The 26,382-nt window shown below is 38.3% G+C and overlaps 1 protein-coding gene across 2 annotated transcripts; it reads left to right on the forward strand.

The window, feature by feature from the left end:
• The first annotated feature begins 47 nt into the window (after positions 1-47).
• LOC112553588 (ADP-dependent glucokinase-like) lies at positions 48-24,879 on the forward strand. 2 transcript variants are annotated; one of them, XM_025220923.1, is made up of 6 exons: positions 48-350; positions 2,616-2,841; positions 3,075-3,140; positions 17,501-17,617; positions 18,327-18,626; positions 24,197-24,879. In XM_025220923.1, exons 1-6 carry the CDS (start codon positions 166-168, stop codon positions 24,737-24,739), a joined length of 1,437 nt encoding a protein of 478 aa, XP_025076708.1. In that variant the 5' UTR covers positions 48-165; the 3' UTR covers positions 24,740-24,879. The 2 variants fall into 2 exon arrangements, with proteins under 2 accessions (XP_025076708.1, XP_025076709.1); XM_025220924.1 differs by having other exon boundaries at positions 208-462.
• The last annotated feature ends 1,503 nt before the right edge of the window (positions 24,880-26,382 follow it).

Raw genomic sequence — 26,382 nt, forward strand, 5'->3', positions numbered from 1 at the left:
ATGATGACAAGAATATTATTTTTTTTAATTATGTTGTTCAGAGAAGATTGGTTTTTCTGCTGGCCATGATTTGCCCCGTGCCACAAGCTGAGCGACTGCACAACACGTCAACAGTGAGGTGTGTGTCGTGCTGTGGCTCTCCTCCACTGTCAGCGATCTCTAACGATGACAGGCTTGCCGAAAGGTGTTGTTCTTGCAACAGTGGTGATGGTGACTTCATACCTGTACTTACAATGGATTCCTGCAACATTTGATGTGGAGAATTTGGATTTGATTGAATCGAAAGTTTTGAAGTTCTGGTCAGAAAACATAAGATGGCCTTCCAAGAACTTCACGCGACTTGCTGTCGGGTAAGATTGTTGGATGAAGCTCTATTTGCGAGGACAGAATTCCAGCTAGGAGTCACAAGACTATTGATTGCTGTCAACTTAGACTGTCTCCTATGCTTTTCAAGATGGATAGGTAAATTACTATAGGCCTTTACGCATGTGAATAAAAGTGCATTGCCTTGGAGTGGACTTTCCCAGCGTTACAATTCAGTTGTAATTTGTATGTATTGATGATTACCTAACGGACAAATGTCTTCTTCTACAGAAGACAATAACAATTAAAATGTTAATCACAAATAAAAAATGGTAAAACATTACATTGTAATTTACTGTGGCCTATTCGCATTTGATGATCAGGGATGTCATTACCACATTATTAGTAGTCACGAGCGGCGTTACTATTAAGCAGCATTTTTCATGCAGATCTTATTCATCAAAACACTACAGGTACATTTACAAGTTTATTATTATGGGTAGTCACAGTTTCTTGTTTACGCCTATTAAATATATAGACAGTTTTCAACAAAACAGTAGAGTTACGTTTACAAAGCTAATATATTTAGTCATGGTTTCCTATTCATATGTGTAGGTCCCATAAGATATGCATGTGTCCTAGAATTGCTCTTACAAAAAGATAGAGAACTAGAAGTGGTAAAGCAAGAGCTGGATTCCAGCAGCATGGGCATTTAAGAATTATCATAGCGAACTATGATCAGGCTGTTAACTACCAATGTAAAAATCAGTCCTTCTTTAAGGGTCAGAGAAGTGGCAGATGAGAGCAAGAACATCATCAAGGCAAATCTGCTGGCCAAGGACCATCAGTAATAAAGACTTTTGGAAGAAGACAAGTCAAGACCTCGTGAACTTAGGAATACAGAAACAGTGCTGGGGCTGATTGGCCCCATTTTACAAAAGTCTGCATCCAGCAACAATAGACAGGCCTTCAAGAAACCCATAAGGCAAATTGAAAAGATTAAGGGCAAGAAACATCTTATGCCATGACATGAACCAGATAGCACCCTTTGTCTCAGAACGCATGGTTGGCAAAATAGGAAATAAAAGGCACCTGTTTAGTGTGTGTCCACATCTAAAAAGATATCATTTTGTCCATATACAGATAAGTATGTATTACTAGTATGCAGAGATGAGCATTCAACTAATGGCATAGGCGGCAAACATTCAGCTAGTTGTTACAGTCATCTTGGCACATTGTATCCATGTATACAGACTTGTGCAGCCCTATGCTCCTCAGAGAAGCATAAAGGAATAAACTAAACTAAAACTATACAGACTCGTATCTTTAAAAGCTGGAAGGTGCTAAAAGAACATTTCCTAGCATTATTAGCAAGCAACATATAAGCAACGGCAAAATTTTGCTGGTTCTTATAAACCATTGCCTTTTGCAGACAGTGAAATTCTGATCTCGATCTTCGTATGTGCTAGAATAGTGTTTTATAAGCAGAAGAAATCTCAGCACTGTGTCATCCATAAACATGCATGTCTGGTGTGTCTCAAATGTACTGTTTTAGATAAAATAGCATGTTTGGCATGAACAGTGAGGTTTGATTATTGCTGCTGGGGCTATTTTAGTTCCATCAGCTGCATTGTTTGGCCTGTTATCCAATACATTTTTTTATGCTTGTGCATTCAGTTTTTTACTCGGTACTAGTGGTGCTTATTGTATAGTACTAGATGTATAGTTTCATAATTTGTAATGGACATTCTGTAGTTTTTGTTTTATTTTATATTGTGACTTGTAGAATAACCAGTGCTTTGGCCATGCTGCTGGGTTGACTGATATGAGATATTTTTCCCAAGTTACTTACCCCTATTACCCAGTCACTAAAAATAATTTAGACTATTTTAAAGGATATGCAAGATAGATGGACATGAATCTTTTGTTCAGAATTATCTATTAAGCCTAATGCTGTATATCAGCAGTATCATGCTATATTATGTACAAATGATTAGACATATGTATTATACACTTAAATCACTATAATCTTATCAGCAGAGCTGCGTGATGTGGCATTTGATTAAACAGTAAAACATTTACACTTTGTTTTGATTCAGACACTATAACTTTGTCTTATACACTTAATCAGTAAAGTGACATCATAAGACCTGCCTAATATGCCATTTGATTAAACATAGTAGTATATTTACACATTTTTTGGGTTCAGACACTAGAACTTTGTATTATGTCAGATGTGAAATATAGTTTTGTGTGAGAAATTCGAAATCTAATCATAATGTTTATGAACACTTTTTTTTTAATTTTGGAAGCATCAATGCAGATGTAGATCTGATCGTGTCTGGTGTGGATCTGCTGACAAAGCTTGGTCAAGTGCCAGGAAAGGAGAGGAACCATAATGCACTGCGCAGTGTCTCTGATCTTCAAGAAACGTTTACCTACTTTTTCACTAGAGGTTGTGCTGCAGAACGCATCTTTGCAGACTCACAGGCTTACAGGGACATTGTCAAGGCAGCTATTTCTCTAGATAAAGTTGAAGTGAGTAAGCGTTCATAATTTCTTAGTTTCATTTCTTCCTGTGGGATTTTATGAAAAAAGATGCTGAAACATTTTATATGAATTTCTTTTCTTTTTTCTCTTTTTTTTCCATCATCTTGGTTTCGTTTCTAGAATTGGTTATAGTGCTCAGTTTATGTATTGATATTTATACTGTTTGTTTTTGCTGGTCTATGCTACATTGTGGGAATGCATTGTCTGTTGTATTTTTATAGAAATATATTGGTGGTAATGCAGCCCTGATGGCCAAGATAACAGCCAGTCTGTTTCCTGAAGTGAAGGTTGGTTTCCTTTGATGCTTTCTTTATCTCTTTCAGGTCTTCTTGATAGCAGTTAGTAGCATATCAGTGTTTCATGCTTTAAATTTCTGGTGTCCTACACAGAGACCTAGCGTCTGTCAAGGAGGTGATACACACAGCACCAATACTCAAATGATGTCCACATGCGTTCTTTCAACAACGACCTGTCAATGGGCTTTTCGTTTGTTTACTATTAACTCCCATGTGTTCCTGTTTTTCTTCTTTTTTCAAACCTGACCTTTTTCATCTGCAGGTCACAGGATAAAAAAAATGGCCATAATACACAATATAACAACTATTCTCTTGCTTAGCCAAACAAGGAATAAACAAAATAATTGAGGCATACTCTGACACTCTTCTAGTTTCACTCTTTTACACCTTTAATACTCCATGTCAAGAGAAAACACAGTTTACAGGTACAGATCTGGTCTGTTAACCAGTTACCGTGAGTAAAGGTGTGTAGTAGGTTATAAAATGCACTTATGTTGCACAGTTAGGGCACTAACACTAACCCTACTCCCATTCTGACATGTTCAACATACACAGCGTCAGGAATCGCACAAATCACCCAAAGAGGAAGGCACTCTTACTTCCAAATATACAAAAAAACATGCTGGCACTTATTCCACTTGAAAACTGGGGCCAGTATTCCGACACCCAGCCACTGGACACATGTTAATTCCTGGCTGAAGAAATTGACTCAGGCAGATAGAAAACTCCTCGTTGTACACCCATCCATGGAAAGTGCTAGGACAGTGGTTCTCAAAGACATAAAGACTTAGTTGGTAAGCAAGCATTTTGTGCGAACGAGCAGTTCGGCATTAATAAAATTAAAACTCATAAAAAATTAATCCTGGACTAATTAGTCTATCTGGTGATTTAAACATCCTTTTGCTGACATATGATGACTGTCAGCTGTGGATCACCTGACATGCGTGCGGACCACACTTTGAGAACCACTGCACTAGGGTCTTCCCAGCCATTGATGCCATTCACACCAACTCAGCACCCTTTGAACGGCCAATACCCTTGGGTGGGTCAGAAGGAAATGGACAACACTCGGGCTCCCGACAGTTATGGATACTCCACAATAGTTCCTATAAACTTATTTCTTAATAAATATCTTTCCCTATTAAATTTTTTGTATTAAACTTCTAGTGCCATAACCAAAAATTCAATTTCTGGAAAGTTTAAATGTTAGACGGAAAACTTGTTATTAATCCATTAACTGTTCAACTTGCAATGTCTACGCTGCAGTGAATTAAATATAAAAGTTTACCTTGTCTAGGTAAGGAAAACATTTTTTTACATTATTCCCAGGATTGTACACCAACACCCTGTATTATGTCCTGCCTGCTGTCAATTGCTTGAGTACAGCATTGCTTTCTATGAGAAGATGGCCATTGCTGTCTTTGATGACTGAGGTCATGTGCTGATCTGAGGGTCCTTAGTAGTTGGTAGGCCTTTTTGTGTCACCTTGTTCCATTCCATCCTCTGTGTCTCGGCATTGGCTCTCTATCCAGTTCTCTCTAGCTGCCTTCATCTTCTCGATGGCACTGTGTAAAGGGGAGAAGCATTAATCATCACTTATTGGGAAGATTCCATGAACTATATGTGGCTAGAAATAGTTGCCACAAGATATTTCTCAGCACATTTTTCTGAATTCTCACCTTCACACTCACATATATCATCTCGATTATGGGTAGCTGTTAGAGTTAAACTGTTTCCAGAACTGAAAGGCATCCTTCGTTTCTGTGATTCAGTTTCAAGAAAAACATTGAAACCCTTAGGTAAACAATAAGAAGTCATTTGGATCCATAGGTTAAGCCATGTAAATAAACGATGAGAGGTTTCTTGAAGATGCTTACAGCTAGTCAATGAGGAGTATATTAAATATACTGACCTAATTTTAAAACACTTAGTAAATTAGGTTCATTTGAATATTGGGAATCGGCTTATGTATTTGCCTTTTTTTTTTTAAGAACATTTATTTTCCATAAACACCTTAACCAAATCTTACTCATTGTAATATAAAAAAAATACATAACAATATCACTAACATGCATTTGCCTTCTTCTTATAATCTTTAGCCTGCTTTGCTGGCAGTCAGACTTAGCCACATCATATTGATCTAGTTCTTTTCCCTAGTGGATAACTTAGTGGTTAGAGCAGTGGCACAGTAGCAGGTTCAGTAGTGACTTGCAGTGTCTATACTCTCAGGGGAAAGGGTACTTAACTCCATAAAGGGTTTAGGAGGATAAGGGTAATGGAAGCAAAGAATGGGGGGAAAAATACTGGCTCCGAGATAAGCCAGGGCTCACTCCTCACTCCCCTATAACTATATGATGTGAGGGCTCTTTATCCACCTTATTTTTCTATAACCATACAATAAGCGAGGTCTCTGTCACCTCACTCCCCATAACTATGCGATATTAAGTGAGGCTCTGAAATATGAGATCTGTGCACCAGTAATGACAGCATGGAGAAGGTTCACACTTTCACGATAAAAAAATAAAAGATTTTTAGGAGTCACAACAAGGACACCTAACTCGCTGACAGACAGGGAATGTTGTAGATTCCCTTTGTCTATCACTGCATCTATGCGATATGTTGGATATTGGCTCCATCTGCTGAGACTGCCACAAACTAGATTTCAGAAGAAAGCCTATTTAAATGTTAACACTACTGCATGAACAAAACAAGAAAGCATGGCTACACTTAATGATATTTTTGTATAAATACGGTTTTAGCCTGGTGTGGGAAAGTCAAGTACTGGAAACAATAAATTCTTTTTACAGAGACTGGTAGACTGCCATCATCAGCAGTGGCATGATACAATTCAAAGCAGTTCAAAATATTTCCCATACAATACATTCAAGACTCATATTATTTTAAGCAACTATCTTGTCCGCTTTAAACACAGAAGCATAAGAGATACTTTCATAAAATTTAGAATGGGTATAACTGTACGTAAATGCCACCAGCAGCATTATTTCTTAACTCACTCAGAGTGTTTGAACTTCCCCATAGTTGAAACTGAACAGTGATTTATCTTTGTATGCCTTAAATATATGAACCTTCGTAAAGTGTTCATCCCTAAAATATGCTCTAAGTACCCTTCTCTTTTCCATTTCACACTCTTGACGTCAGATAATAGAATGCTAATTACAGTACATCTTACCTCTTTTGTTTACAATGCATTGGAGATAAGAAAAGCTGTGGCATAAATTGAAGCCCATTACATTCAGGATGGCTCTCTCCTTTAAGTTTTGTTTTGACAGCCAGTGGATGTGAGAATGTGTTCTCCTTTATGGTGTAATTATTTTCCATATAAGGTTTTCATATTTAGGATAATGGTGTAAGAGCAGTGTATGTGTGAGAGAGTAGTTATATTCACAAATGCTGCATGAAGTGCATGTATATGTATGTGTGTATAGAATTTGAAAATAACTGGTCTTGACATTTTATTTTTTTTTTTGAATTTCTTTTTTTTTTTCAAGTTTTTATTTTCTCCACCAATAATGTATCTTATAATATGAAACACAAAACATTACACAAAAGTTGCTTTGTATCAGAAATTCACAGGCAAAAATTGACCTATAAATGTTGTTAAAAAAAAAAACAAAAAAAAAAAAAAGGGTACTGCAAAAATTTGTTTAGGACTGAACAATGTGCATCTATACAGCATTCAAAAAGAAGGGTGAGCATGCACACACAAAAGAGCATAGACAGAGACTGAGAAACATGCAAAAGGAGTAAACTGTACTAAACTTTTCAGCAGCCCACAGACATAAGCACTCCCGTTTGAAGTATCAACTGACCAGTAGGAGAGATTAAATGTTTCACCAAAAAAGCAAAATGCCAATACTGTCCAATAACATGTGGCAACCACATGATTACAAGTGGCAAAATTTGGGCAGTATCATAGGTTTCATTCACAATTTGACCATTTCCCAAACTCAGAAAATATCCACATAAAAAATATTCACACAAGAAAAACTCTGGAAAATGACATATTAAATGACCCATCTTAGTTAACACCAAAAATAACTTAAACAAAATGTTAGTCACTGAACTTTGACATGAAATCATTATTTTCATTCCAAAAGTTGCATATGTAGCATCACTACTAAACAGACTTCTTAGTCCTGTTTGCCCCCACTGGAGCATAGGACTGCAAGCAAATCAATAAACAGTACCCACATAAATAACATATCAATAAAAACAATTAGAAGTTGCACAGTAGTTGACGTGATCATTGGTAGAATATGGAGGAAATAATGTCTTTAACATTTAATTATTTTTCTCTGAACCTCCCAGATGTTTGTTTGTTGAGAGACAATAGGACTTTTAAAACTAAATGCAGAACAAATTAAATATATTTTACTTTTCTTGCTTTACCTCTCCCCCCACCAGGCAGTCACATTGATTTTTTTTTTTTTTTTGTTTGTTTGGTTTTTTTTTTAATACAAAGTCTTGAAATTATATATTTTCAGATAAACTCATAAAATTCATAATCAGCCCAGCTTATTATAAATTCTGCATTTCATATTAACAAGTGCGCTAAATTCCTGAACCTTGGAAAATATTATCTTGCCCTATTTTATTTTCCACTTTTCACAACATTTCTGATTTCGCAGATGTTCTTGTGCAGTGTTGTTCCTATTGTAATGCCCAACTGAACAAATTTTTTAAGTCTGGCTGTTTCTTGTTATTTTACATGTTTATAGATAATCTCCCTTTTCCAAAACTTTGTTTTCTTCTAGTAGTATATTCTCTAACGTCTTATCTATTGGACAGTTTTGCTTCATATCCAAATAGTATCTACAGATTTCTTAAGTGCTAATTTATTCCATTTTGAGTAGGCTGAGCAGTCGGGCTCGAATTTTCCCATTTTTATGAAACTGCCTTTCTAGGCTTGTCCAAAATAGTTTTGGTTGCTGTTTTACAGCGCCAAATAGGATTCAATTGTCTCCCATGATTCATTGCCACAGAAAGTCACAGCTGGGATTTGAAATCGCTTAACAGCATTGCAATTAACAAGTTTCTATCCCCCATATACTCGCGGTTCTGCCAGGGAGTTTGTACCTAGAATTCTGTGGAAATTCTGCACTGAATCTTGCTGAAAGACCATCTCATTAATATCCTTTCTTATATTCCTGAAGATTTGTCAGCCTTGGGACCTTGGCTTTCAAAAATATTATTTTCCAGGTAATTGCTGGCCCCTATTTATTTTCCCACTTTTCACAACTTTTGGGCTGTTTGTTTTATCTGAGTGTGTTTTCTGTCAATATTTCGTAATAATATTTGGAACCTTTCTTTATAGAATTAATTAGTTTAATAGTTTTTGATGTTTCTTGTGCAGTGTTGTTCCTAATTGTAATGCCCATTGACTGAACAAATTTTTAATTATTTTTGCACAGCCCATGTACATAACTATATCTATTGTTGTTCCATACTTGCATTAATTTCACCCAGGACAAAAGTACACCAGATTCATTATAGAAATGTTGAATTCTATATAACCCCTTACTAACCCAGTTTTTGAAGAAAATAGCCTTCTGGCCAAGCTGAAATCTACTGTTTAAGTGTATTGGTTCTGCCATCACCTCCTCTGATGTCTCTGGCTTGACATAATAATAGAATTCCTTATAAGCATTTAATACATCTTTCCAAAATTTTTTTTTTATGTTGTGTGTCACAGTACACATTTGTCCATATTTATCTATATCTACGAGTTTTGGGTATATCTTTATCACTACATCTTTCCATTTGTGTTCAGTGACATTTAGCTTTTTAATCCATATTAGCTTTAGCGCTTTTATATATTGATAAATGTTGGGTATATTTAAGCCACCATTACGAACAGTTTTCACTGCAACTTTCCTGTTTATTCTATCAGGTTTTCCATCCCACACAAAGTTAAAGCATTGCTTTTGGAGTTCTTGTATATCTTGGATAGGGGGATTAGGTATCCATAAATAAGCCCTGTGGGACCCCGAGGTATGCTGGCCTAGCAAGCATTGTAAGAATAGGGTCCCTGCCATCCAGCCAGGCATGTCGTAAGAGGCGACTAAGGTGGACACCTCACCTAGAGGTAAAATAGGTTGTGGTAGGGCTAACAACCCCACCATGTAAAAAAAATCATGTTACAGAAACTAAAACCAGAGAACTCGTCACAGATGGCGAAGGTAATGAAGCACACCAGGAGACTGGACTAATGACGGACGACAGCCAAAACCCGAAAGGGAGCTGGCGCCCCGACAGCGGATTTACTGAAGCCGAGGCAAAAGTTGAGGGTGGGGTGCTGGAACGTCCAGACCTTGTACCAGACTGCAGGATGCTCCAATTAGTCAAGGAATTTGACAACTACAACTTGACATCCTGGGAGTCAGTGAGGTCAGATGGACCGGCATGGGAAAGAGGAGACTAGCGTCAGGACATACCATCTTGTTCTCAGGAAGATCAGATGCTCAGCACTCTGAAGGAGTGGCACTACTCCTCAACAAGAAAACTGAAAAGGCACTGCTGGAATAGAAGCCTTATGGACCCAGGCTTTTGAGAGCAAGATTCCATTCAAAGTACACCAAGCTGACAGTGCTAGCTTGCTATGCACCAACAAATGACTCTGAGCAGAAGACAAGGATGCTTTTTACGATCAGCTCAGGCAGCCTCAGAAAGCGTTCCAGCCCACGACATGTGCTCATCATCGGCGATCTCAATGCCAAGGTGGGAAGTGACAACACCTGCAGGGAGCAATGTCATGTGCAAACATGGAATCAGAACCATCAATGACAACGGAGAGAGACTGGCAGACTTTTGTGAAAAACAACCTACTGATTGAGGCACACTCTTCCCACACAAAGACATCCACAAGGCAACATGGACATCACCAGATGGGATCACAAAGAACCAGATAGACCATGTCATCATCAACTGAAAATGGAGGAGCTCACTTCAAGATGTTAGAGCCTACAGAGGAGCAGACATTGCCAGTGACCACACTCTTGTGATAGCCACAGTTTCTCTGAAGCTGCGTCGATCACGAGGAAAACAGGCATGTCAGCAGAGAGTGGACTCCGGCAAACTAAAAAATCCAGCCACCGAAAGGCCTTTGCTATGGAAGTAAAGAACAGGTTCCAGGCACTAGGAGACCAACAAGAGATGACCTTAGACGACTTCAATCGAGTCTTACAGGAATCAGGAGAGAAAATACTGGGCTTCCAACGGAAAAAGAAAGAACAGTGGATCAGAGAAGAGACATGGAAGAAGATAGAAGAGAGAAAGTCAGTCAAACAAAGAATCAACAGCACCAGATCTGAATGCTGAAGAACAACTCAGACAAAGATATACAAAACTAAACAAAGAAGGTAAAGAGGATGGCAAGAACGACAAAAGAGACCATATAGAGAAACTGCAGATGAAGCAGAAAATGCAGCAAGTAAAAATGACCTGAAGACACTGTACAAGATAAACAAACAGCTAAACAACGGGTTTAAGAACAGTGATGTGGCAGTGAAAGACGTGAACGGTAATGTCATCGAGGGAGAGGCAGGAAAACTACAGTGCTGGAGGGAACATTTTGAGTCGGTTCTGAACAGACCAGATCCCCCTCAGCTTGTAGACATCCAGCCAGCAGCTATAGACCTTGACATCTGCACAGACCCACCAAGCCTGGAAGAAGTGACAGCAGCAGTCAAGACAATGAAGAGCGGCTAAGCACCAGGGGCAGATGGAATAACAGCAGAGATGTTGAAAGCAGATATAAATGTGACAGCTCCCAAGCTGACTGAAATCTTCAGGCAAATTTGGGAATCAGGGCAGGTCCCTGTTGCGTGGAAGACAGGGCTCATCTTCAAGTTACCCAAGAAAGGAATCTTGGAGACTGCAACAATTGGAGGGGCATAACACTTCTTTCCCTCACCAGCAAGGTCTTCAGCAAGATTGTTTTTCAAGACTGACGGCAACTCTTGAGAAAGACCTCCGACCACACAGCAAGCAGATTTCGCCCTGGGCGATCCTGCTCTGAACACATTTTCATTCTGCGACAGATTCTGGAGCAGAGCAACGAATGGAACACACCGCTGTACATCAATTTCATCGACCTGGAGAAGGCTTTTGACAGCATCCACCGCAAATCCTTATGGAAGATCCTGAAGGCATTACGGAGTCCTGCAAAACCTTCAGGTCATTGCAATGCTGTACAGCAATTTCAAATCCCCAGGTTGTCTGTGACACGGAGCTCACAGACCACTTCAACGTCAGTACCGGGGTGAAGCAGGGCTGCATTCTGTCGCCCGTTCCTCTTCATCCTGGCCATGGACTGGATCATGAAGACTTCCACCGACAGTGAGAGGAGAGGATCAGATGGACCATGACTATGACAGCAACAACAGCGCTGAAGACTTAGACTTTGCTGATGACATTGCCCTGCTGTCACACCCCACCAAGACATGCAGGAAAAAACAAAGGCCTTCTCAGAAACAGCTGGAAACCTTGCTTGAAGTCAGCACAAAGAAAACGAAAAGTATGAGAGTGAACGCCAGAGTCCAAGACAGCATCAAACTAAATGGAGAAGAGATTGAGGAAGTTGACAGTTTCACCTATCTTGGGTCAAAATGTCAAACACCGGGATGCGGAGGTGGAGATTCGAGCCCGACTGGCGAAAAGCCAGCCAGGCCTTCGCCTCACTCAGGAGCACATGGAAGGCAAAAAAACATCAGCCAGAAGATCAAGCTGAGAATCTTCCAGTCAAATGTGATCAGCACCCTCCTTTACGGATCAGAATCTTGGAAGATGACCAAAACCATCAGTAACAAGCTTGACGTCTTCCAAAACAGATGCCTCAGGCGCATACTTAACATCTTTTGGCCAAACACCATCACCAACGAAGAACTCCACCGAAGAACTGAAACCGAGTCCATCACCACGCAGGTTCAACGAAGGCATTGGCGATGGATTGGACATGTGCTCCGCCAGCAGACAGCAGACCTCTCCAGAGTCGCCCTACGATGGACTCCAGACGGCCGAAGAAAACGAGGCCGTCCAAAGGAAACTTGGAGAAGAACAGTGGAAAGGGAGATGAAGGGAAAGGGCTGGACATGAGGTCACCTAGAGCGGGTTTCATCTGATCGACATCGGTGGCGGACTCTGGTTGAGGCCTTATGTGCAACCTGATGCACGAAGAGGAATAGATAGATAGATCCATAAATAAATTAATTTTGATAGTATTAATGATTTTAGCACAGCCACTCTTCCCATTGGTGTAATAACTCGTTTAAGCCAAGATTTCATTTAATTCCTCGTTTCAACATATTTTTCCTTAAAGTTTAGAGTGTAACATGTTTCTAACTTAGTGCTTAGCCATATCCCTAATATTTTAAATTCTGATGGGTTCCATTGAAACTTCAGGTGTGGGGAATATTTTATGGTGAATTTTTTCTATTTCCTAACCAGATAGCTTCTGTTTTTCCGAAATTTATCTGCAGTCCTGACATTCTAGTGAATTTATTTAATGTAATAAAAGCGTTATTAAAAGATAATTCGTCGCCTTCCATAAAGATTTGTGTGTCATCAGCAAACTGTAATATTTTGTGTTCTTTTTCATTTATTCTAATACCCCTTATGCTAGCATTTTTCCTTATCATTACTGCTAGGACTTCAGCACAAAGTATGAATAGGTACGGTGATATTGGATCCTTGCCTACATCCACGTTTTATTTCGAACCAATCTGATAGTCTTCCATTAAGCATAACGCTGATTTAATGTTTGGTAGAATGTTTATCCAGTTACAGATATCATCCCAATCCAAGTGTCCTAATACTTTGTGCATAAAGGACCAGTCTATGGTATCGAACGCTTTCTCATAATCCAAACTAAGCAATAAACCCGGTAGATTTTTGTGGTCAAGTATACTATCAGGTCATATATAAATCTTAATATTGTCCCCAATGTATCTATTGCCATAAATCCTGTTTGTCATCTGCACCAGTAATGGAAGTACTTTTTTAATACGCGTGGCTATACACTTTGAACCTATTTTATAGACCACATTTAAGAGATATCGGCCTCCAGTTTTAATAAATTCTCTAGACTTATCACCCTTAGTATACAAGTAATGAGTCCTTCCTTCTGAGGATGTGAAAGTTCCCATCTCTGAAAGCCTCGTTGAGTGATCTTATGATAAATGACCCTAATTTCTTCCAGAAAAACTAAAAAATTCTGCTTGTAAACCCATCGGTTCCTGACTTTTCCCATTTTTCATACTCTTAAGGACATTTCCTGCTTCTTCTATGGTGATTTCTCCTTCCAGAGCTTCTGCCACCATGACGGGCAATTTAGGAATACCATTAATTATCTCATCTAATTCACACTGTTCTACTTCTCCCTTTTGATATAGCCTTTCAAAAAATAATTTAGTTTCAGTCCTTATTTCCTCTGCATCTGTAATACAACTTCCATCATCTTTAATGAGTTTCATAATTCTTTTATTGACATAGTTTCTGTTCTCTAGGCTACAAAAATATTTACTAATTTTTTCTCCCTCTGCCAACCATTTTGCCTTTGCCCGTACTATGATCCCTTCCATTTTCTTTTCTCTAAGGGATGTTAATTCTATTTCTTTTTCCTCCAACATTTTCAAAATTGAGTTATTTTTATTTTGTTCATTTTCTAGCACTTTAATTTCCTTTTCTTAATTTCTTTCTAACTCAGATGCTTTTTTTTTTCATTGTTGAGTAGGCTATACTCTTTCCTCTAATTTCCATAAGTAGTACATCGAGAAACAATTTTTCTGATATTGTTAATTGTAGGTCTTGGTCTGTAACTTTAGATAAGCTGTCTCTATTATAAGGGAGTGCAGCATATTGTTCTACAACTCTGTCAATGGTCTCATGTACTTCCTTTACATAGTAAGTTTCCTTTAGGAGAGAGGAATTAAATTTCCATAAAGTGCGAGGTATTATTTTATCCCCAAACTGAAGATTAAGAGTAATCATTGAGTGGTCTGATCTATATCCAAATTCAATATCTGCCTCAGCTACATGTTGAAGTAAAGATTCTGAAATAAGAAAAAAGTCCAGCCTACTTTGTTGTAAAGGGTTGGATCTTCTCCAGGTGTATCGATTTATTTCTGGGTTCAGATATCTCCATATATCTATTAGTTCTAAATTGTCTATTAATGTTTCTACGCTTACGCAGGCTTTAGGATTATTTATATGCGTATAATTATGGTAATCTTTGTTAGGGTCCATAACTAGATTCCAGTCTCCCCCATTATTACTTTACTAATCTGCGTATCTTGAATTAAGCGTTCTAGTTTCACATAAAATTCTGGGTTATCTTTATTTGGTCCATAAATGTTGACTAATAAGAGGTTCTCGCCCATAATTTCTATTACTGCCAAAATATAATCTCCTTTCTCATCTTTATACACTTTATTAACTTTAAATTCAAAATTATTTTTAAATAAAATTCCAACACCTCTAGAGGAGGTATTATTGGATGCAAAAAGGCAGGTGTACCCCCATTCAGATCTAATATACCTTTCTTGCTTAGGGTCAAAGTGTGTATCTTGTAGGAAATATATTGAATAATTTTTTGGTCTAATATAGTTAAATACATCTTTCCTTTTCTGTAAGTTACCCAGTCCCTGACAATTAACTGAACAAATCTTAATGCTAGTCATGTTTGGCCCTCTAAATTAAAGTCAACAAAGTCAAGCGCCTTGCCTGACGGCCAGTCTTTTCTTACTTCCACTTCGGTTGCGATCTTGTTGCACTATCTTCCCTTATGTAACTGTCCATAGAGCCTTGTTTTTTCCCCTTTCTGCTTGCACCTCCGTTCTTGCTCTTACGCCGTTTGGGTGTGCATGTGCTGTCGTCTGTCATCGGCAGTTGTGTCCCTTTGACCTTTTCAGCATATCCGGCCGTCGTGCTCCTTGTCTCTACCCGGCTAGTCTGCACGGGTACCCTGTGCGTGGTTTCAGGGTCACAACTAGATGGGGCCACCGATGCGGGGTGTGGGGACGATACTAGTACATTGCTGTTAGGTGGACACTCGCTGACATCGGCTGTCTGGCTGTTGTTGGCCTCTGTTACACTGGTGTATGGAAGTGTGTCCTTCCCCTTTGTATTATCGCCGGTAGATGTCTTGGTAGTGCTGGATTCAGCAGGGCATTTAGTAGGCAAGATAGCAGTTGGAATCATCTGTAGGTGATAATGCTACCTCTGCGAGTAGCCTCGTTCGTGTCTATTTGCTCCCCATGCTTATCGGCCCGTAATATGGTGTTATCCTCTTCCTCATCTGTTTGTAGAGGTAGATAGCAGTTCCGCAGAGGAAGAGGTAAGTAAGACTGACTGCTCCGGTGCTGTCGGACTCCTTTGTTCCGCTGCGCTGTTGTTAGTGTGTATTCATCAGTCTGCTAGCCACAGATACACCTTTTGCTCTCAGTTTCTCTCATGCTTTGGTAAGTATATCCAACTTGTCAGACCATCGAGTGAACTTAGCGATTATGGGGCGTGGTTTGATTTCCCTGTTTCGGGTATGTCCTGCTGGCACAATTTTCTTACCGACTCTGTGCGCTCGCACGATGTCAGTAGTTTGCCACACTTTCCCTGGAATTGTTTCTTGCAGGAGGTTTATTATCGTAGCAGCACAGGTTTCGTATGAATCCTCTCCAGTTTCTGGTATCCCGAAGAACTTCAGGTTGTCTCTGCGTGAGAAACCTTCGAGCTTGTCGTCAAAGACCTGGAGAGACTGATCTACATGATCTTTTAGTCTCTCAGTGTTTTGCTCGAGCGACTCTTGCCTTTGTTTAACTTGCTGTAACTCCATAAACAGTTTATCAATGGCCGATTTGAAAAGTCTCAACTCATCTCTAACTTCGTCTATGTGGTGTTTAATGTTTTCCTCTTGTTTGTTGAGTAATGTCTGGATATCAGTTAAGACATCACGCTCGTTGGAGCGGGCCATAGGACATCACCTCGCTCACCCCTTCGTACTTCAGCAGATCTTCTTTCCTATCTCTCGTAACTGTCGATAAGTCCTGGCTTGAGTCCGTGCTTGACTCAACTACATGCGCTTCGTTGAACAAGAGTCAGACGACACATCAAAGTGGTTTTAAGGACGGTTCAGTAGTTGTTTTTCGACATATTCTTGATTTTTCCGATGTGAATGGCAGTGGAGTTGAGTTAACCTACTCCATTACTGATTTTGTAGCTCAAAACGTTTTGAAAAGAGACGAAGTTTTGTTGAAAAGTAGGAGCACAAAATTATGCTGCCATCTTGGCTGCCTGAGCAGTGTTCACCATCTTGACATTACTTATTACTGGATTGTATGCACAGCAGTTTTAAGATGAGTAGTTATTTTCTTAAATGCCAACACCCTTGATGATGCTATGCTCTTAAAATAATAAATAATCAATCAGATTCACTCTGATGCATACTGAAACGCCTACTTTCTTCATCTGAAATCTTACATTGTAGATTTTCATTTTCATTTTTTTCATTTAGTTTTTTTGGCTGTGTACATAATCTCAATTATTGGCCATGTTTGGATGTAAAAGAATGATGTTGCTGTATATCTTACATAATTGTACTATCAAAATTTAATTGTGTTTATTTTCCACACTTCAATTTATGAAAAGTTAGTGATGATGGCTGCTTTTGTCCCCCTTGAAATGGGCTCAGACCTACTCGATAAGAATTGAAATCGTGAATCTCTACGATAAATGAGGGCTTTGTCACCTCACTCAGCTATAACCATACAATAAGTGAGGTCTCCTTCACATTACTCCCCTATAACCATATGATTTAGTTTAACAGAACCAAAAAATGTATTATTTTAACCTGAGCTATAATTCTGGCAATTTTCTATGGTGATTAAGTAAAATCCCAAAAGAGTGAACAAGTCTAATGTTGAAAATTTGAGTTACTTAAAAAATGTTAAGTAGTTATATGGTTTTAAAATGGTATTTTAAAATTGTTCTTTTACTTTATGTAAAATAAACTATCCAAGTTGTATAATCTCAGCTCCAAACACTTAAATGAAGATTATTCTGTCAGAAAATAAAAGCCGAATATATATATATTCTTTGCAGGAAAGATTTAAACTTATCATTTAATTAGTTTTCATGACCAGTGGATTATGCAGTGTGACTTTTAGTCAATTGAATTACAGATAACATTGAAACATAATTATATCATGCAAATATTCTACTCTCTTGCCTTAATATTCTGATGATTAACATCACATTAAAACAAATAATCATGGTTGCATTCAATCTAAGTAAAATTACTTGAAGCCCTTAAGCATGATTAACTTAATGTGGGTTTTTTTCAGATTCAGTTTGTAGGGCCTGTGGGACCACGTCTTCAGCGACTGATGCCAAAGAATGTTGAAATTCCCTCTTCTAGTCTCGTCTCTGACGATGAGTACCATCTCATCATGGAATACAAGGTGCATAATTCTGTCTCTTTGGTTGTCAGTGTGTTTGTGAAGGCAATGGATGCTGGCCTGAGAGAACATTTTCTTGGTTGTCAACCTGGTTCACATCAGACTACAGACAGTTCCACTGCTCTGCAGAAACATTTAAACAGTATTAACACTCTAAACCCACCTGCCCTTTCTGGCCCCCACAAGATCACTGCCCATTGTGACATGACTGGCCTTTCTAGTCAACGTAAGATCACTTCCCACTGTTACAGAACTGCTCTTCTTTCTTTCTAACATAAGATCATTGCCCACTGTGACAGGACTGACTATTCTTGCTGGCATAAAATCACTGCCCACTGGAACAGGGGTATCCTTTTATTACGCAGTTATCTTAGGTGCAGAGCAGATTTTTTTCCCAAAATATACTATTTCTAAAAATAAAAAAATGTTGGTATACATGTAACAACCAATTTCGAATAATATATTTTTTAACATCATGACCAGAGGATGATTGTATAATAACATTTCAACATATCCTTATATGTAGGGCATATGAATAATATGTATGCAGCATAATGTAAAATGTTTCCAGTTTATTAATATCCTAATATGATTCACAATGAAATGTTTGCTTTAGGAGTTTGTGCAGTCATACAACCACATTAGATATACTTCTTTTCCCTGGAACACATAGTCGGGTGTAAAATTTTTCATTTTGTCTGTTATATTCTAGCAAGGACAGACATGGGGTGCATCAACAGCTCCAGTTGCTACTCGCTTCATCTGTAGTTACGATGCTTCCAACTCCCAAATGACAATGCTGGAGACTTTCTTTGCAAGTCTTCCACAGTTTCAACCAGACATCATTATTCTGTCTGGTCTGCACATGCTAGATGGACAAAATGAAGATTTCTTTGCATCACGCTTGGATGTGTTGGTGTCGGGGCTACAGCAAGTTGATTCAGCTGTACCTGTTCACCTAGAATTTGCCAGCATGGCCACCCAAGATTTCATTAAAGCCATCCTAGAAAAGGTAAATTAAAAGTCTCTGATTGATCACTGAACCAAAGCTTCAGTTAAGACCCTTTTACACTGTCTTATAGGCTTACCACTTATGTAATAGAGTTAGGTACAACAAATTTCACTATGAAATGACAGGGTAGGGCATTCCAGGGAAACCAGACTTCCAGATTTGTCTGATCTGATAAGTAGATCATGAGTAGATCAGAGCAGTAAGATGGCAGCCTTGGATGCATCCTTATGCCAGACCTTGAAGGTAGCATATTAGCATAACTAAAATGAGAAGGAGTGCTATTGATGGTGGGAGGGTGGGGATATAAAACAGGCACTTTTGTGCTTATAAAAGATAATGTTATTTCCAGCCTTTATGTAGCATTTCAAACAGGCCACAAATAAGAGGTTCATCCTATATTCTTTGACTTCATAGTTTGTTGAAGTTTAGACAATTCTGAAGCCTTTGCCTTTCTTACATACACTATTTTTGAGAGGTGTAATCAATTACCCTTACCCTTGAGTACAACTCTTTCAACTGGAAAAATGGTTAAATTTGAGATAACACCAATACTGTGATGTATGATACACAAGGTTAAGATGTAATTTTGTTGAAGAATAAGCATTTACATGCTACATGAATTCCTTTTTCACACTGTCCCTCACAGATTTTCTTGTGATAGTATCAAAAATGGCGCTCGCTTCAGCCTCAGTCATGCACACAATGATCATGCAAAGCTTGACGTGTTATGTGTCAATACACATACATACATATCAAAATACTTGAAGCGTATTCACTTGTTTGACTGGACTGAAAAATCAAAATAAAAGTTTTAGAACTATTGTTTTTGGCCAAAAAAAATATCAGTCATTTTCTTGGGGTAGTCATTGCAGTTAAGAAAGATAAACCAAACTTTGTAATAACATCCTTGGGGTAGTCGTTGCAGTTGAGAAAGATAAACCAAACTTTGTAATAACATCCTTGACCGCTGTACTTATATTCTGACTTGTATCTTGATCATCATTCCAAATCCTGAAAAAATGTGGCTTGGAGTTCTAAAACACTGCTTTCCTTTTCTTTCTTTTTTTTTTTAATAAAATTTATTTCAAGCGATACACTTATGCTCATGTTTTACATGAATTATACAGGGTTCCCAGGTCCTTGCAAGGTCCTTTTAAGTCCTTTTATATTGAATTTTCACCAAAAGGCCTTTTAAGTCCTTTTATTTGCCATGCGGTCCTTTCAAATTCTCACACAGGTCCTTACATTTTCTCTGTGACCCTTTTAAGTCCTTTTATCGATAAAATATTACAACAAATTTATTTCCGGAGTAGACTTTGCGCAAAATACCGACGATTTTTCGCTGCATTGCTATTTTAATCACATGACTACCCAGTCTCGCTCGCGGCGGAACGTCCGTTTCGGCCTTTCGCGAGTTCACTCTCGTCGTGTCGACCACATTTCTTTGTCTGCTTAACAATTTGAAAGATGCCGGGGAAGTGCTCTTTTCAGGAGAAGTGGCTAAAGGAAGACAAGTATAAAGATTGGTTAATAAAAGACTCGAGCAATAAACATTTGCACGATGTGCTGCCTGCAAAATATCTCTGAATCTTTCATCAATGGCGAAAGTGTTCTGAAACAGCACATGGTTACCGAAAGACACCAAAGGCAAATAAAAGTATTTCTGAAAGATGCGCGCTTTTGTGTAACTGATTACTTTCGTCATCGAGAACATCCACAGCCCGCTCAAAATCAGACGGCACCGACCAGCTCTGCAAGTGTGTCCAGTAAGTTGACAATTATTTATCTTTAGCGATTCATTTAGTTAACGATGTGGGTACTTAGAAAAACACATTAAATTAAAGCGTGCATAACATTTTGCGGTTTTTTTCCACTCTTTATTAAGCCTATCGTCTAATTTACGGTGAAGCCAATAGCTTAAAGATCAGTAAATAGCAAAGAATTATTTAAATTAAAAAGTTGAGATTTCATTTCTCATGATTCGAACTACAAATAGAGTTTTATACAATCACGAATCTTACTACAGCTTTGCTGCAGAAAATTGATCTGAATTTTTGCATCTGATCAGGAAAGATTAAAAAGAAAGTATAATTAATAATGTATGCTTATTATCCTATTTTACCAGCAAATACATTATTTTTTGGATTTTTAAAATCAAACAATTTAACATTAAAGCTAAATCAGTTAGCTGAAAATAACTTTCATTTTCAACTATGCTGCCATCTTTATACTTTAACTTAGTTTAGTATTATTTTATATTATCATGTCATTAATTATTGCTTTTGAAACCTGTCTTTTATTCAGACAGAACATAATGTTTACAGACATAATGGTAACTTAAATGTTTCTTTGAATAGGTTTCGTGATGAGCAATGAACGATTGAAGGCAGAGATCCTGTGGACTCTCAAGATTGTGGAATCACACTACAGTTTCAGATCTGCTGAAAAGTCTGCTGAACTGTTTCGACTTATGTTCCCAGACAGCCAAGTAGCTGCAGAATTTAAGTGCGGTCAAACAAAAGCCAGTTATCTAACTTCATTTGGGCTTGCTCCTCACTTTTCGAAATTGCTTCTGGACTGTGTAAATTCGTCGCCTGAGTATGTTCTTTTGTTTGATGAATCTTCTAACCATAAGACTCAAACTAAACAGCTGGATTTCCATGTTCGTTACTGAGTGACAATGCTGTAAGGACTCATTACCTGACCTCGGAATTTTTGGGTCATTCCGCGGCCATAGACCTTCAACAAAAGTTCAGTAAGGTAATTAGCGAATCAAACTTCAAGCAAGCTAATTTACTTCAAATTTCTATGGATGGACCTTCTGTAAACCTAAACCTTCTTGAGAAAATTAATAACGACATGATTACCAATCACAATGTTGGTTTGTTAAATGTGGGCAGCTGTGGACTCCATGTTATGCACAATGCATTTAGGCGTGGGTGCGAGGCTTCTCAATGGGAGCTTGAGTCATTTCTTACATCTGCTTATATTTTGTTCAGAGACAGCCCAGCCAGAAGAGAAGATTATATAAAAGTAACTGGTTCCACATCTTTTCCAGCCAAGTTTCTGTGCTCACCGATGGCTTGAAAACAATTCTGTTGCTGAAAAAGCAATTGTTATGCTTCCATACTTGGAAAAATTTGTCAAAGCTGCAATGGAGAAAAAAATAACATTGCCAAAGAACAAATCTTTTGATATTGTAAAAGCTGGAGTCTTATCTACCCCTTTGCTTTCATGTCGTCTGGCTTTCTTTAGTTTAATTGCCAGTATACTTGAACCTTTTTGAGAAAATACCAAGCTGATCAGCCTCTTCTTCCTTTCCTTTGTTTAGACTTACATGACATATGAAAAATCTGATGCACAAATTTATCAAGTCAAATGTACTTAATAAATGTGAAACTGCCCTCCAACTTTGTGCAGGTTGATATATGCAACATTCTAACCATGTCAATCTGAGCATGATCGAACTTGGCTTCAGGGTTGATAGACTACTGGCTGTAGCTAAGAAACAGTCATCAGTAAACGATGGAACTCTCATGGCCTTCAGAGCTGAATGCAGAGATTTTTTGAAAGCAGTTGTTCTAAAATTGCAGATAAATCTCCACTGAAGTACACCCTAGTGAGAAACATAACTTTCTTAAACCCAAAGACCATGGGGGAAAAAGACAAATCAATACAAAAAATGAAAAAGGTTTTGTTGTATTGCCAAGGTGTGAAAAGGTTTGATGATGTGACTTGTGACAAGGTATTGTCAGAGTTCCGTAATTTTCTTGACAGTTCTGCAGGTGAGTGTGGTAGTAAGGCTTTTGACCCTATGACACAAAGACTGGATAGTTGGTTTTATGATGCCCTTGCTGGAAAAGCAGAGTTTCAGGTGTTGTGGTCTGTTGTCAGACAGTTACTCCTACTCTCTCATGGTCAAGCTACAGTGGAAAGAGGATTTTCATTCAACAAAGAAACAGTAGCTGACAATCTTAGTCAGACTGCACTAAAAAGCACGCAGAGTAATTCTTGATCATATTCACAGTGTGGGAGGGGTGGAAATGTTTGAGATCTCCAAACCACTGATGATATCCGCTTCTAGTGCCATATGGCAGGTATGAACGTTACCTCTCTGAGCAGAAGCAGCAGAAGGAAACAGAAGAAAAGCAGGTCCACAGAAAGAGATTAGGAGATGAGCTGGTAATACTCACAAAAAGGCTAAAGACCACCAGTGCCGAAGAACGACACCTGCTGGAACTGGCTGACAGACATAGTTTCCAGGCTGAAGAGCAAAAAAGTTTTTCACTTATTGAAAGATCTAACAACATGCGTTTGTTAGCCAAAGACAAGAAGAAGGAGATAACAAAGATTCAGTCAGACATTGATAGATTACAGGAAGAAATTAAAAGGTGTTGAATTGTGACATTCAGAATTAATGTTTATTTCAGTTTAAATAAGCCTGCACAATTCTGTACATGTATGCTATGGAACATGTTAAAAAACCAGAACTATTTAGAGGAAATTAGGTTGTGTAAAGAAATTGTATTGTTTAGTATTGGTAAAGCTGTAGGGGTGACAAAGAATGAATTTCATCAATGAAACTTTTGCTTATAGTAGATGGATTGCTTTGTCATTTTGTAATCTTAATCTTATGTGTATTAGTATATCATGCTGTTTATGTATATGTTTGCATGTGTTACATGTATGTGTAATAAGAATGCTTAAATAATATCTCAAGGTTAAAAATAAATGGGCTGTAATGCTTGACAGTTTCGACTCATTCCATCTTTGGTTTAGCATTAGGATCAAACTCTTTTCATTCCTCATCTGATCCTCAATCCTTGGCATTCCTTGTAGTCACAAGAAAATGTTTGGTCTACACATCTGTACAACACTAGTTGCCCTTCCGTATTCGCAAAAAACGCTCTTTTTTTCAAAAGTTCTTTAGAAACTTACTCTTTCTTGAACTTTGATCTTCTAGTACTACTGTGCATAGCTCTATTTCTATCTCTCTCTTCCCATTAGAGTGTGTGTGCGAGAGAGAGACACGTGAACTGACTTTTGTATTACACCAAAGAATGGCTTTCAGGTTTTGCAATTATTATTACTTAGATTTCTAGAAAACTTGGAACATTAACGGTGTATGTTATCAGCGCGCTAAGGACACTTTTTAAGTTATCTAATCTAAATATGGCAGACAGGCATCAAAATTAACTCTTTGATTATTTATTACTAGAAATACATGTATTTGAGAACATAGAGAAGACCACAGATTCATAAATAATACATCTTTCCGACCACACAAGAGAAAAACTTAAGCATTGATGACTGTCACTTAGGTCCTTTCGAATGCATGAAAGGTCCTTTTAAGGTCCTTTTAAGGTCCTTTTTTGGCACCATCCCTGATCCCTGGGAACCCTGATTATAGCATACCAATAGAAATGTATCTTGCAGACAACTTGCCTCTCTATATTATGCTTGGTTGTAGTTGTTCCAACTCAAATAACATTTTTAAACAGGTAAAATTTGCTGCAAAGGTAAGAAATGTTTATCTGTTCTTTATTAAAGTGGTGTGGACTTGGTTTCAGGTTTTACCAGAAATTACATCCCTTGGCCTTAACGAGCAGGAGCTAGCATTTGCTGCTGAGGTAGCAGGTGGTCCCTATGGTAACCAGGCAGAGCACAAGGGCCAGCCTCTGATTCATGAAATGTCTGACATTATCTTGTGGCTTCTTGGCAAATATGGTAAATCATCCAAAAATCCTACCTCAAGACTGACTCGTGTGCACTTCCACTCATTGACTTACCACATTGTTGGGGCACACAGATCTCACTGGAGCAATATCATGTCAGCAACAATGGCTGGAACTCGCATTGCTGGCATGCAGGCATGTGATGTGCAAGATCCTGATCCTGATATTGTGGATTTGAGAATTCCCTTGGAGTTTCAGTTGTTTTCTGGTGATAACAAGCGCAGATTTGATCCAGAAACATCCACATACACTTGGACAATTGGTGATTACAACTTTGTGTTCAGCCCAGTATTAGTATGTAAGCAGCCGGTTAAAACTGTGGGTCTTGGGGATGCCATTTCAGCCACTGGTTTAATGTTTTCACAGTTTATCCCTTAATGACAGTAGATGTTAGAGAGACATTTGCACAAAACTAATGAGTGCAGTAAATGAATAAATGGATGAGCAAATGGTGCATTTGGATGTTAAACATCAAAAAGAAATTTTCTGCTTGAACTTGAGTAAACAAACTCTTTGCATTTTCTGTATTTGTCTTAAGTTACCATCGGTACTGTTATCCGTTATTCGTGGTTATTCGTGGTGCATATGTTGTTTGTTCTTCTGTCCCTCATATGTTGTTCGTGTTCTTAAGTGCTAAGAGCATGCTCCTTAAGAGGATGAGTATGTACTATACAAATTTTGCATTTATTATTATTAACTCATTTTTGGGTTAGTGTTGATAGTGAATTCAAAATTTCTACAGCAAACAGAGGGCTGAGGGTGAATCAGGCAAACATGCTATACTATATAGTATACATTTGTATATTGGTGGGCAGAGGGATGGATATTAAATAAAAACATGTAGGACCCAATCTCCTCTGGCCATATTTTAAATTGAATATTGTGGGTTTCACTATCTCATAAAATTGAAAAGAAGTGTTATGCAGTTTTCTAGTCAATTGTTCTTATAGAATATAAATTGTTCTGTTAGCATGCATGCTCTATGCATTCATTGCATACATTGTTGTTAATCAACTGAGCACAGTCAGCAGTGAAATATGCTGAAACTACTCTAGCAACAACTCCTGCTGAACAAACGGCAACACACACCTCGCAACTTTGGCCTCAGCAACATGCTGGCAACGGTGACACACACCGAACACATGCTGGCTAAACGAGATACGTCGAACACAGAAAGTTGGCATTGATACATGCCTGCAATAGCTTCTGTAACTACTTCGCTCCTACAGCTCTGACACTCCCTCTCAAGACTTATGTTCAATGTACAAATGCATCTGAAAACATCTATCATCTACTTGTCACCGATGCACACTCTCTCACCAAACATGCCAGGTACCAAAATTAAGGCTTGTGTCACACTTGTTCAGGCACCAATTAGGATGTTCTGGCTGACAGGGTTACAGCCAAGTGGTCCAACACCAGCCAGGTCATGTGAGGTCAGATACCCATTAATATGCCTCACACAATTGGCTACAACATTTAATTCATAACCCACGAACTTGTATTACTGGGCTGCTGGCAGACAATTTTTTCCCAGTTAACTTCTAAAACAAGGTATGAGACGACAAAGCTTCTGGTTTATTTCGCATTTGAGAATAACTACTAAAGCAAGGCATTAGACGACAAAGCTTCCGGTGTAGTCACATTTTTTGTTACGGCTCGCCAAGACTAACAGCGAAGAACTTCGTAAGAGGCTAAGTGTTGGTCTTGGCAGACAGACAGCAGTCCACCTATACACATCCATGATAACACCTAAAGATTGCAGAGTGCATTGCACATAATTATTGTCAGGGTCTAAGCTTAGAAGGAGTACATCCTACATTAGACATGCTGTCATGTTTGTACTTAAAGATTGAGTTGGTTTGAACCTGGCCGCTTTATCTCCTATATTTGATGTTCTGACCAGTATGTCTTTATTGTACCTGCTGGTATGTCATAATTTCTTTAAGACTTTTAAAACTTTGATGAGGGCATAATATTATGAATGATTAAGTATATTTCAAGAGTGATCATTAAGTATA

This window comes from Pomacea canaliculata, linkage group LG13 (genome assembly GCF_003073045.1).
Source record: "Pomacea canaliculata isolate SZHN2017 linkage group LG13, ASM307304v1, whole genome shotgun sequence".
In the NCBI taxonomy this organism is placed as follows: Eukaryota; Metazoa; Mollusca; class Gastropoda; order Architaenioglossa; family Ampullariidae; genus Pomacea; species Pomacea canaliculata.

Coding starts and splice junctions, on each gene's coding strand:
- LOC112553588 (XM_025220923.1), top strand. CDS start 166: ATGACAGGCTTGCCGAAAGGTGTTGTTCTTGCAACAGTGGTGATGGTG. Junction 17,618..18,326: donor ATCTCATCATGGAATACAAG/GTGCATAATTCT, acceptor GTTATATTCTAG/CAAGGACAGACATGGGGTGC. Junction 18,627..24,196: donor TTAAAGCCATCCTAGAAAAG/GTAAATTAAAAG, acceptor ACTTGGTTTCAG/GTTTTACCAGAAATTACATC.